Source organism: Diprion similis, chromosome 1 (assembly GCF_021155765.1).
Source record: "Diprion similis isolate iyDipSimi1 chromosome 1, iyDipSimi1.1, whole genome shotgun sequence".
NCBI classification, from domain to species: Eukaryota; Metazoa; Arthropoda; class Insecta; order Hymenoptera; family Diprionidae; genus Diprion; species Diprion similis.
The window spans coordinates 2,375,380-2,388,115 of record NC_060105.1 but is presented as its reverse complement, the minus strand read 5'-3'; the positions used below and the strand labels follow the sequence as shown (position 1 = coordinate 2,388,115).

The 12,736-nt window shown below is 35.2% G+C and overlaps 2 protein-coding genes across 4 annotated transcripts; one reads left to right on the top strand and one right to left on the bottom strand.

Moving 5' to 3' along the window:
- Positions 1–817: 817 nt before the first annotated feature.
- On the top strand, positions 818–5,632 carry LOC124405212 (TELO2-interacting protein 1 homolog). Its single transcript, XM_046879919.1, has 14 exons — positions 818–1,138; positions 1,214–1,350; positions 1,438–1,615; positions 1,706–1,883; positions 1,951–2,270; positions 2,358–2,572; positions 2,657–2,839; positions 2,930–3,145; positions 3,230–3,469; positions 3,615–4,151; positions 4,259–4,559; positions 4,659–4,887; positions 4,997–5,131; positions 5,257–5,632. The coding sequence occupies exons 1-14, from the start codon at positions 945–947 to the stop codon at positions 5,341–5,343; spliced, it is 3,150 nt and encodes a 1,049-aa protein (XP_046735875.1). The 5' UTR covers positions 818–944; the 3' UTR covers positions 5,344–5,632.
- On the bottom strand, positions 5,228–12,736 carry LOC124405268 (ER membrane protein complex subunit 1). Of its 3 annotated transcripts, XM_046880036.1 has the most exons (15): positions 12,513–12,736; positions 12,228–12,343; positions 11,854–12,037; positions 11,279–11,332; positions 10,679–10,849; positions 10,241–10,577; positions 9,849–10,152; positions 9,582–9,602; positions 9,037–9,209; positions 8,802–8,963; positions 8,221–8,701; positions 7,941–8,138; positions 7,715–7,840; positions 7,402–7,629; positions 5,228–7,319 (listed from the first exon to the last, which is right to left on the bottom strand). In XM_046880036.1, the coding sequence occupies exons 1-15, from the start codon at positions 12,653–12,655 to the stop codon at positions 7,159–7,161; spliced, it is 2,859 nt and encodes a 952-aa protein (XP_046735992.1). In that variant the 5' UTR covers positions 12,656–12,736; the 3' UTR covers positions 5,228–7,158. The 3 variants fall into 3 exon arrangements, with proteins under 3 accessions (XP_046735992.1, XP_046736001.1, XP_046736008.1); XM_046880045.1 differs by lacking the exon at positions 9,582–9,602; XM_046880052.1 differs by lacking the exon at positions 11,279–11,332 and having other exon boundaries at positions 12,513–12,735.

Sequence of the window (12,736 nt, the reverse complement as noted above, 5' to 3'; positions counted from 1 at the left end):
GCTCTCATGCGGCAATGCAATGACTAAAAACTTCTAATGACATACACCACCTAATGGAATTGTTCGTCAATCGTCTTACTATGTCCTACTAATTTGCCATTTTCCGGGTAACATCGGACAAAAAGAAGCCCAGAGAGAAGCCAGCATTGCGTTTTTCGTGTCCCCAATATAGTAGCACTTTCTCACACGAAATAGGTTCTTTCATAGCCTCGTATCGTGCATCAGTGGTCTTATCCACTGCCAGTATAAAGTAACATACACAGATCGATTATCGACATGAATATACCAGGTACAATTAGTTCTTAAAATCTATTTCGTGTAAGAGGGCGCTACTACTTAAGGCAATCAATTGCTTTATACCTTAGAGCACGGTCTTACATACAGGTCTAGGGACTCTAGTGGTGGGGGAAGTACGCTTACGCTGCAGTTTTTGTTTTTCAACGCTACCGCTAGTTGGCACTAATGGTAAAGTAATGTTCGCAAACATAACCTCAAATTTCTCAAACTTTGCAAATGCCGTGGTCCAAAAAAGTACGTAAAAATAGTGAAAATCGCATAAATCGTACATCGTTATATATTTTTAAGAATAACGTGTGCCATTATCACTTCGTTATCGCACACCACTTATTGTTTGAGAAATTTGAGGTTATGTTTGCGAACATTACTTTACCATTAGTGCCAACTAGCGGTAGCGCTGAAAAACAAAAACTGCAGCGTAAGCGTACTTCCCCCACCACGCAAATTTCGACGAGTCCCCAGGCCTGTATGTAAGACCGTGCCTTAGAGCATTTGTTGTCATTAGGTTATGTCATGCCGTGATATATTTTATGAGCAAATTTATTTATAAAGATATTTTTATTTTATTAAATTGATCAGCCACTCGTGAAAAATGTATTTCAAGATTTGTACACTGATATAGGACTGCATTAACACTGGCTGTCGCAATGGAGCGATTTAAAATATTCGAAGGTTTTACAAAACTCAAACCACTTTGTGACAGTTTGAGAAAAAATCCAAATATTGTTGATACGGATCAACTGAGAAATCAGGTTCAGGAAATATCACCTGCGGTAATACAAGATCTTCAAGAGCACATCTTACTACCTCTCGTGACTAATTTGTTGAAAGACGATGTGAGGTAAGCTGACCTTGCTTCAATTATTTAACATTTGTATGTGAATAAAACTATGGAAGCTGACTGAAATTCTTTTAGCAAGGAAATAAAATTACATTTAATCAATTGCCTGCGAGCCGTACTTTCAAAAACCAGGATGGCAAAAGTGGATGTAGTTACACGATTATTCTCAACTCTTGTTTACCAAATTTTTGACCAAGAACAGAAAACGATGGGTAAGAACAAGCTTTGTCAAAACAGCTTGTATGATTGGTACCTAAAACATTATCCGTATCAGCATTAATTTCATCCTTATTTTACAGTTATTGAATATCACGAAGAATTAAAAGAGAGCGTACTTTTGTGCATGAGCGATCTGATATGCCGAAGTTGTACCGATGTAATTGAAGCATTTTACGTTCGTAAAAACATTGGAAAATTTAGCCAGGCCATTTATTTATGCGTATCCATTGCTAAGACAGAAAGATCACAATCCCTCAGGTAAGTTTGTCGAGGGGTTTTAGTGCTGTATTGTCCTCTGTCACTTTCTTCTTCTCACAAATTATGTTCACTCTGTAATCTTGGCTTCAGGTTAGCAGCAATCGAGACGATAATAACTTTATCACTAGTCCACGATAATTCGGATACAATTGATGCAGGACTACGCGCTCAAGCAGCAAATTTAATCATGCTGCTGTCTCCTGGTATCATAACTGGGCTTCAAGAAACAGCTCAGGGATCTGAAATACAAGGACATAAGATTCCAATGGTAATTTCAAATTTAGAAATAAAATGATATTCTATAAAGAAAGGTAATGATTCAAACTTACTTCCAGATGGCCCTTCGAGCATTAAACAGAATACTTTGTCTAATAATGGAAGATTTGCCAGAATCTGACGTAGTAACTCAGTTAATTTCGCTCTCCGCATGTGATACTAAACCATCTATTGATCCCTTGGGTCTATCGTCAAGAACTAAAGATGGAATGATAAAATTCATGGAAACAGCAAATCGAACCCAGCAATGGCTAGATGCTGCTTCAGCAAAACTTAACATTTGCATACAAGCATTGGCAGGATTAGTGAAACATTCTCATTCAAGGGTAAGAATGGAATTGGCTGAATTCGCAGGCGCATTGCTGCTCAACTGTCCAAGGTATTGAGCCAATAGTTTGAATCCCTGCTCCTCGATTCCTGGAAAATAAAATAAATAAGTGGGAGATACAGTTTTTCGTTATTTCAGAAATATGAAACCAAATCACAAACAATTAACGGAGATATTGATCACTCTGTCTGAAGATGACACTGATGAAGTTAGTACAGCAGCAACAGCGGCATTGAATGAAATCAGGACAAAATGTGCCGAAGGAAGTAACACAGCCAGGCCTATTCTAGAGGAGTTGGAAGAATCTTTTTACACTTTACTGACGAAATTACCAAGAATCATGCGGACAGGCGGTGGGTTCGTTTGATCTGTAACCGATTACGGTACACAAAGTATATGGCCAGTTTCTATTGTAAGGCAGAACCTCAAATTTTTAGATCATTCTGAACAGATGTCTTGCCTTAATCAATTTGGAGGATACATCAAAATCCTAGGGACAGAGCAGCTACCTCAAATCATGTCATCGGTAGCGCATCTTCAGAGACTACTGTTGGCTCTTGTTTACACCATTGAATTAGATTGCAGTGATATTTCACTTTTGGAAGATGTAGCTATCAAAGGCAAGTATGCACTCAAGGTGATTACCAATAATACAATCATAGGTACTGCAAGATAAAAAATGACTTGCTTCGCTGTTGATTACATTTCAGATTTCGACAACATAGTTCATCATCATGGTTTTGATTCGTGGAGACATTTCAAATTTCTTCGTGACTCAATTGCAGAAACAAAGATTAGTACTGTTTGCAGACTTCTTGGCGAGAATGGGGACATGAAAGTATTAGTAGATACAATTCTTGATATGATGTCAAACATGACGCAATATAGGAAAGAGCTGACACTATTGTTGAACTGGATTATAGGTGGTACGTAATAAAAGCAAGCATGTTCAGACCCCTAGAATTTTCGTACACTATTATCTAATACATAATGGTATAATTTGTTTACAGTGCCAGTAACAAATTCAATCAATTTATCAGAGTATCAGTCCGTTGTTCAGTACTATATAACAGAAAGTACTTGGAACCTACCTCTTTGCATATCAACAGATGTAACTCTTCGAGAAGCACAAAGCAATGTTGCACAGTCTTGCCTACTACTGGAAGGTTTGGGAATCATTGCTCGAACCCTCAAAGAAGAATTCCAGAGATTTCTTTTACAGACACTTTACCTTGTCATTGAAAAAGCTGGCAAGTATCTCAATTTATTTTTCGTAATGCCAATATTCAGGAATACCCACAACAAGCTCAAGTAAATCAGAACCTGTAATTTCAGGATTAAATCATCATCAAAATAATTGAGTATAAAAGACTTTCGTTGTTATTATAATTTCAGGAAGCAGGCAAACGTTAATCAGTATTGCCGGTTTTCATACTCTGGCATCATTTGCAGAGGCAATGCAATATGCAGAAATAGGGATGCTTCTTCAGGCTAACGTTGATTATTTGTCATATCACATCATGTTGAAGCTGCGTAGAGTTGAGCGAAATTCCGGTGTGTTAGATGTTGTTGGTGTAGTCGTCAAGCAATGTACAATGGACATACTGCCATCCCTAGAAGAAATCGTTCAAGATGTACTTTCACAGAGTAATTCAAACTTCCAAGAAAGAAACAGTTATTCATTTTTAAAAGTTTTTCATACTTTTGTTGCTTGTGTAAGAAGACTACTAGGAAGTAAACCAGACGAAACGATATACAATGAAAAGTCAAAGATCTTAACAGACCAAGCAAAAACGGTAATTAAAATATTACTAGAGTACTCTGAATCCAAAACTGTTTCCAATCAACTGGAAGATGATGACGTTGAAGAGGAAATTTCGGATCTAAAGGTAGAAGAAAATCATGACTTGCAGGACTATAACAATTACGAAGGTAAACAAAGCAATCTGATGGTAAATCTGTCATCTTGTTCCTAAAAATGTATACCATCACAAACAGAAAGTGATATATTTCATTTAATGATCATTGATCTATTTCAGACGAAGAGAAGCAAGTCTTACCGTTACACATAAAAATGACGATGGCAATAATGAATCGATGCATCCATTTTTTGCCTTCCAAAAATGTTGCAATAAAGCTACTTGCAATAGAAACACTACAGGAAGGACTTGTTATTTTGAGTAATTGGGAAAACGAATTGTTACCAATTGTGCACCTACTTTGGCATCCGCTGGTCCACAGATTCCGAGATTCCAGTCCAATAATCATTAATCGTGCATGGGGTCTACTCTGCACTCTTGCCAAAGTATCTAAGGACTTCATAAGATCGAGAACGCTGAAGTAAGTTATTCCTTGGTAAAGCCTTATTTGATATATCGCACAATGTCTTAACTGGTAATTACTATAATTTTTAGCTACCTCTATTACTTACTATTACAGAGAAGTGTTGCCGGCTCTTGAAAATTTCTTGACAAAAACAGCAAAGGAAAGTTATAAAAAGGATTCTGGTAGTGTGTACAAGTATACTCAAATATTTAAACTGCAGAGAGAATTACTTTCTCAGTTAGGGGATATTGTCAACTATTTAAAAATTCACGAACGCGAATTGTGGGATGTACTAGAAGCAGCAAAGCCTTATCTAAGCAAATATCAACATCGTGATTTACAGGTATGCTGCTACTTTAGTAAAATAACTTTCTGTGAATCTTGCTACTATGCACTATAAGAATTGAACTTTACATACCAAACGTCATTCTGCTCTTTGATTCGAAATTTAGGTCAATTGCGTGGAATTGTATAAAAAAATTGCTGATTACAATGAGGATATTGTTTGGATAAAATGTCTCAGTATAACAAGTTCACCCGACAAATCTAATAGAACAGCTGATTCGACGTGTTCTGATATCGATAAGGTACATTTGAATGACAATGAATGATTTATAAATTCAATTTTTGATGAGTTGCTGATTTATAAATCAGCAGTACAGACCAACGAACATTTTCGTGTCTTTATAAATTTCGATTTATTGTATTCCAGGTGGCAAATTTCAATATACAAAACGAATATCAGGTGAATATAGAAACGATCGTAACTTACATTCAAGATAAAACGTTCAATATGTAAATATAATATGGATGTCATTATGTACAAAACTATGTTCAATGCACCTATGCAACTATGTACGTTATATTTTTAGAATTACATGTGTTTTTCTTATACTGTTGAGATATTTCATCGAATAAATTGTTTACTTACATTTCTTGTGTTATTTGTTAGCAATTATTATTATTAACCAGAGATACAACCTTCTATGTTTCATTCAGAAAGGGATGATTTGCTATTTCAATTTCGTGTAATACACTCCGGTTCAAAAGCTCGGATGTCGAATGGGTTCTCAATTTGTCTTTTACTTGAAAACTTTTAATTGTTTATATATATATATATATTTTTTAATTCAGATGTCTAGTTATAATGTATTCTTATTTTACTGTCTAAACGATACAAAAAATGCCATCAATAGAAGAATGTCTGTACAATAGTTTAGTACAATCTCCCAATTGGCTACTTTTATTCTCATTTTTATTATTATTTTATTCAATACATCATCCTTTAAATACCCTAACCGACACCATCAATCATTTTAAATACTGACTGATAATTTCAACAAATCAAAGTTAAAATATTTGTATTAACGTTGCAGCCTCAGATTACTATACGGCAACTAAAATTACAAATGCGTTCACAAATTTTGTGGACAACAATACTTTTGTTTCCATTTGACGTATATTTTATTTCACTTTTGAAGACAAAAAAGACACGAATTAGATCCCACCTGTGGGTCGCTAATTTCGAATAAATAATTGATTGGCCAATTTGAAAAACCAATCCATAATTGTTTAACACTGTAACTTATTAAAAAGAAATATGGCACTCATATCAAACAAGCATACTATCCAACGCCCAACCAACGAAAGAATTTCGTAAGGGATGGGTATGTGTAAACAATTTTATTCTGTATCGTGCCCAATATGATAATCATTTAAATCCATTGAATGCAATATTCCAATTTTCGAAATATCGACGGTTTGAAAAACTTTACTTCAATCAAAATAATAGTAAACGTATTTTATGCAGTGTAACACTAACAGCAAGCGTTGTATGATTGAGAGAATATGCAAACACCTCAACATTCTTTTATTCGTTTAATTTTTACTGCGGTGAATTAGTTATCGAGAATTATGTATAAAACTTGTCTACAAAATTCACTCATATCTTTGGAAAGCTTTAACTCTTTTACTAGAATGACGAATTCTACCTGAAACTGTGAATTAAATACATCCCAAAGTATGCACGTTTACTATGTATTGTATATGTATTGTATACCTGTGCTCTAGTTTTAGTACTTCAGCACATAAGACACATGGAATGAAATGGAATAGTTCTATTACTTTGTCGTTTGTGTACATTAATTTAGAATTTACCGCTAATTGAAAATTTATCCATCACAACATAAATAATAAGTAAATAAAGACAGGATATTTGACATAGTGCTGTCTATAGTACACGATAAATATATTCACTTGGATAAAATTGAATTGAAAGCTTGAAAAGATATATAACATCCGCATCTAAAGTAAATAAAAGACATTTTTTTAAATCATTGTTAATCGATACTTTTTTTACAAATCATATCCTGCATAATTTATTTTTTTAAAAGACAATATCCACCACGTACCAGTAAAAGAGTTAAATAAACCTATATAATCTATTTTAAGATCATCTTTGGGTACATTAACCACTTACTAGATATTGTTTTGTACCTTTAATAGCTATTTATAAAATATTGTATTTTGCAATATTACCTTCAACTATCAGCATTCTCTATTGTGAACAAAAACCAGATGAAAACAGTACTAGATTCAGTCCAATCTCGATACATCATTTCCATGCTTGTTTTTGTGCCTTGCGTGATGCTAACTTCTTTGTAACATAAGACGAAACCGTTAATGCTACAAGAACTATTGTTATAAGATAATAGTCGAAGTCTTCCTTTAGTACGTCGAAAGTTTTCGATGGGGCAACTCGTGTGTAGAACAAGTCTATGAAAATGATAATGATCAAAGGATTAATCAGTCAATAAAATCTCACTTAAATTATTCATTCAAATTTCCATCTACTTACCCAGACCATATACAAATACTAGACAAGTACTTTCAAGACCACTAGGACTCGTGTGAATTCCAGAAACCCTAGCTATGCTCTGATTGTAATTAACAATTGCGTCCATCTGAATTGGAATTTCCGGCATATATGGTATAACTCCCTCCTCTCTCATCTCTGGATTAATTGGTCTCCTCGGATCAACAAGCATCCATGGTAATTCTAAGATACCACCATTGGCTAACGCAACTGCAGAATATAATTTTGGTTCATAGCATGGCAATGAAATATTTCTAGACATAATTTTGAGCAACGATACTTTCATGCAACTTACCCATAATATGTTTACTTGTTATTCCTTTTTCAGTGATAGTTTCTCGCAAAAATTCGATTGATGCAGGGAATATAAATGCTTGTCGCTCTACAATCGGCAAAACTGTTGTGGTCAGCGAAGAGAAAGCTGAAAATGTAATGAAACATTAGAAACTATGCTAAACTTTTATTTTATTTGACAATTTTCTCGTACACACACAAACACACGTGTATTTACGCACACACACCTGTGGTATTACTCTGAGTTTTTCCTTCGTAAAGTTCCAACGTAGCTATTTCTGTTCGACGACTTTTTTCGTTAAAGTAACTATACACAAGCCAATTTTCTGAATGTACAACATGGAAAGGTCCTCGAACTCTCTTATGCACCACAGAAAATACCATGGCACCAGAAACCACATCCAATAGGTATAAACTAAGCGTGTCTGGAAAAAAATAATCATTGCTATCACAATTCTAGATTCCAAAAATATTAAACTTTTTTTGTAAAATACCTATATTTCATACTTTTATGAGTACTGCCAACCCCTTGTGCCACTATAGCAACTAAATTCGGATTTATGTACTTGTAAAGTACAGATCGATCACCCAGAACTCGCCCTTGGGAATGGACACGCTCTATTGTACTCTTCGAAACGACATCTATTATTTGTTGTGTTTTTGTAGGCAGAATGACTTGCCAGACAGTGTGCGCTATCAATTTCTCAGATGTGCTGTATGCAAGTGAAAATCCGCTTAGCACCCCTGTTTCTTGGTCAGCTGTAAAGATGTAAACACTCTTGGCTACGGAAGCAACAGTTGCTTTGGCGCTCTCAGGAAATGCGTGCACAGAGTCTTCGGTATCAAGAAGAACAATTGCGCGAAGAAAATCGTCTGTAGATACATGAAGCAACATAGATTGCTTAATTTTGTATCCTAGCTTATTAACTTCGCCCAGCAGCTGACCCGTCATTGGATTAAAGGTGTAAATTACTCCATTGCCAGTTTCCTGTATAAATAATACACAATATGTATTTAACTGTTAGAACTTTGTACAAAAATTGTTTCTGTTCATATCCAGACACTGTATTGTAGAACAGTAGGATTACCTTATCGGTTGCCAGAAGCGTGCATTGAGGAGGATGAGGAAAATGTCTGCTACCTCTCTGTACGTACAAAACCATTTTCTTTGATGCCTTGGAAAAACCACTAATATTTTTCACTCGTAATTGCCAAATGATTTCTCCCCGTTTTGATTCAATACCGTATATCTAAAAAATGCACTGATATAAAGCACGTAAATAACAGATAAAGAAAAGTTCCTGTAAATCTATTTCCTCATACCTTTCCAGCACTAGTGACAGCAACGATCATTTTATGCAATCCAAATTCATCTCGCACTAAATCAGCCCTCTGAGTGGACTGCGGAGGTGAAAAACCCATCACAGCTTGAAGTAGACCCTTTAATTGGTTCGCTTGTGAACATATTCTTCGGACCATCATACTTACAACATCCCCTACAGAATTACGAATCAAGTTGATTATCTACATAAGTTTACTGTTAATTAAAAAATAACAGTAAAAAACAGAACACCTTAAACGTGGTTTTTTGGTGAGAAAACAGCTTCTAAAATAAAACCATTCAGAATTTGTAGTAAACTCCAACAACACACTAATGATATTGACTCACGAGATTGAATTGCTCTATTACAGTTCTAAGTTACATTCTTACGAATGAGGCAATCAATCGGTATATACTAATTCGCTCAGTCAAACTATCTACAGAAGTAATTAATTTTTTGCTTGGCAATCATGCACTATTATTATATGTAAGTAAAAAAATAACACGCAATTAAATTTCAACCAGCCTGCTTCATAGAACTACTTACATGAACTATCTACCTCAAAATCTGTCGGCGGCCATTCGTAAAACAAAATATTATTAATACATTTTATAATGAATTGTTGAAATGAATGAGTCATTAGAGTGGATAAACGCTAATTTGAAGATTCAAGTGAAACTTTTTTACTAACTTTAGATCCATATATATCGACATAACAACATTCATCAGCTTCTTTGATTCTTAGAAATGTGATTATAAGACTTGTTGATTATTAGTAGTACAGCATTTAGAGTAAATTAAAAAAAAACTCACTCTCTTTTTGGTCAAATTCCGTTTCGATTGCCTGTTCCCTATCTGACATAGGCAACTCCATCATTTCTACCGCAACTATATTAGCCAAGGCTTCTTCTCTCAGCCAAACAAGACGACTGTGTTGTAATAAAGCAACACTGTGATCCTCTGATGATAAAAGGTGTCGGCAACCTGTGCCCTTTGGCTGACGAGGACAGACAGATGCCACAATTGTAGGAGCTTGTATGGAATTGTGAGATAAAGATACGGATAAATTCGGAATTGGAGCAAAAGTTGACAACTCTACCGCTGCGACATTTACAACCTGCAAAAGTTCAAAATATTCAATTAGCGCTTGTATCACCTTTGATACCTCTGTTAATAAAGTTGACAATTCTTCAATAATGAATAACCTGATTTTCAAACGAAGTCTGGAGCAAAACCTTTCCCTCATCAGCTGTAGTTATGTAAAGTGCAGTATCTTTGTTTAAATCATTAGAAATGGGTGTCGATTCTGTGTCAATTACAATAATTCTCTTAGTATGACCGTTTTCTCGGCTGACTGATACTACGGGTTCGTCACCAGGTACAGACTCCAAATTGCTCAAATGGCCAGTCCCAGAACCAAAGATTTTTGTTACTGGGATGGCCTGAAAATCTGGATCTGTTGCATACAAGTGCAGAATATAAACTTTATCAGCTAAATCCGGCTGATCAATGCAGACTATATATGGCGCAGCCAAGACACATCTGAAAATGTAATTTATAATTGGTGAATTTCATGGATATTGTTACTGTTTGGACCCAAAAATGTTACATGATTTATTCGCAAGTGAAATTCAATAACTCACGTGCTCTCTTTCCTTATAAATGCTGCATCAATCTTTCTAGACTTAAGTTTTTCTCCAGTTTTACCATCATATGAAGTAACTTCAACCTCTGTTTTGTGCGAGTCATCATTATATATCGGTAAAATATGGTGCAGGGTTCCATCTTTTATGTGCCACATCACATCTTCTATTCTGTAAAATGAGGATAATTTCTTCATTATTCATGACTATTGATAATTCATGTCTACTTATGCAGTAGATAAAACATTGCAATCAATTCTATTTCATAATTCGAGGACGTTGTGTTCTGTGATACAACAGGTGCTTGTGGTGACCTCCGTGAAAAATTAAATGCAATCTATAGTATAAAGTTCCTTTTCACATTTATGTACAAAGTGTAAGACAGAACGAGCCTCATTGAAGACCAGTAAGAGATTATTTCAGAAATTTGAGTTTTCACTAATTTAATTTAGGCAGCCTCTCATATATTGTTGTGCAAATAAGGCATGTACTACAAATCGGACTTTGAATTGTTAATACTTGGATTCTACTATGGTACTGAATATTGTGACAATAATATGTGTATTGCATAATGTGCACAGAACTTGTGTATTAAAAAACCTTTCAGGGCCGTACAATCCTGTTGTGTTAAATGATAATAGTGGAGAGTCAAGCCTGAAAAAAACCGTTAATTCAAGTAAAGTAGGTAGTTTATACATCGTCATGTTATTTAAAAGTATTTGTACAATTTAGTACAACGTTTACTTTTATTGTTACTAATTATTGACTACTCGAGGGTGTAAATAATTACAGAACTGCATCGACTAATATTCTTGTTTCAGGTATCACGTAAAAAGATATTGAACACTATCTTTGAGAATATTCAAGTATATCCACTGTTTCATGTAATAATGACGAAATTGAAGTTCGTAACGTTAATGTAGTGATTCACTTTTAGAGAAAAATTATTATTTCGCAACTATGGGATAAGTGTCTGAAATTTAGTATTATATATATTTTCAAGTAAAGCGTATATTCAAATTTTTCGAAACTGAACTCCTTCAAAGTCACTCAAAATCTTCCAAACAGTAATCTTTTTTTCAATATTTCGATACTCAATGTTACTAACTCCAATCTGGTTAATAATGCTAAGTAACAATAATCCAATGTATAGTTTTCTCTATGTAAATACAAACCTTTCAGGGTTCTGTTCGGCTAATGGCCATTCATTTAGGATATGACCAGTGGCCAGGTCCCAGGCGCGAACAATAGCCGGAACTCCACCGCTCACTGTAATGAGATCGCCATCGGACACACCTCCCAAAGCTCGAACACGACCCGCACATCCTTGTTCTAATACTCGTCGCCATAGTATCTGGCCTGAGAAAAATTCAAAATGAAAATTCAGGCTACGATGAGATTGAATCGCGGTTGGCGATGACTAAATTCTTGAAGAATACTACCAAATTGAATCGACAATTACTTTTCATAAAACCAAGAACACGTAGGACTATCTAATGGCTAAAACAAAGTAAAACTGGTACAAACAATATAAATAAGGAAGACTTACCTGACTTGAGATTCAAAGCAGCAACAACATTTTCTTCGGTGGCAACAATAATCTTTTTAGCCGCCGATACGGTATCGAAGCTGGCGAATTTAATTTTTCCCACGTAATTCTGTCGCCTGTAACGTGAACGATTAATTGAACCGGTGATCGAAATAACGCAGAGTCACTGCCGTAGCTGTCAATCGAGGTGAAAAGTGGTGTGCAGTGAGGTATCGTATCATGCATTATTAAGGAGGTTCGGCACTGCGGTGACGATTCAATTACATTAAAGTAGTAAACAATTACCAGTCAAATTTTCCAACTTGATCTTCGTAGAGGCACAGAGATAAATTAAACAGTCCAAAGAATACGATCAAATATTGTAACAGCTGTATATCAGATAGAAACCGGTTGAATTTTCCCCTCAAACCTGGCACGAACGGTCCCATGACGATAAGCAGAGTGAACGTGCCCGTACTTTACGGACGGTCTGCCTGCGACTGTCGAGCTGCCATTTGTAAATTTCACAC

Coding starts and splice junctions, on each gene's coding strand:
- LOC124405212 (XM_046879919.1), top strand. CDS start 945: ATGGAGCGATTTAAAATATTCGAAGGTTTTACAAAACTCAAACCACTT. Junction 1,351..1,437: donor CCAAGAACAGAAAACGATGG/GTAAGAACAAGC, acceptor CTTATTTTACAG/TTATTGAATATCACGAAGAA. Junction 5,132..5,256: donor CGTGTTCTGATATCGATAAG/GTACATTTGAAT, acceptor ATTGTATTCCAG/GTGGCAAATTTCAATATACA.
- LOC124405268 (XM_046880036.1), bottom strand. CDS start 12,655: ATGGGACCGTTCGTGCCAGGTTTGAGGGGAAAATTCAACCGGTTTCTA. Junction 10,578..10,678: donor TTTATAAGGAAAGAGAGCAC/GTGAGTTATTGA, acceptor TTACATTTTCAG/ATGTGTCTTGGCTGCGCCAT. Junction 7,630..7,714: donor AACAAGTAAACATATTATGG/GTAAGTTGCATG, acceptor TATATTCTGCAG/TTGCGTTAGCCAATGGTGGT.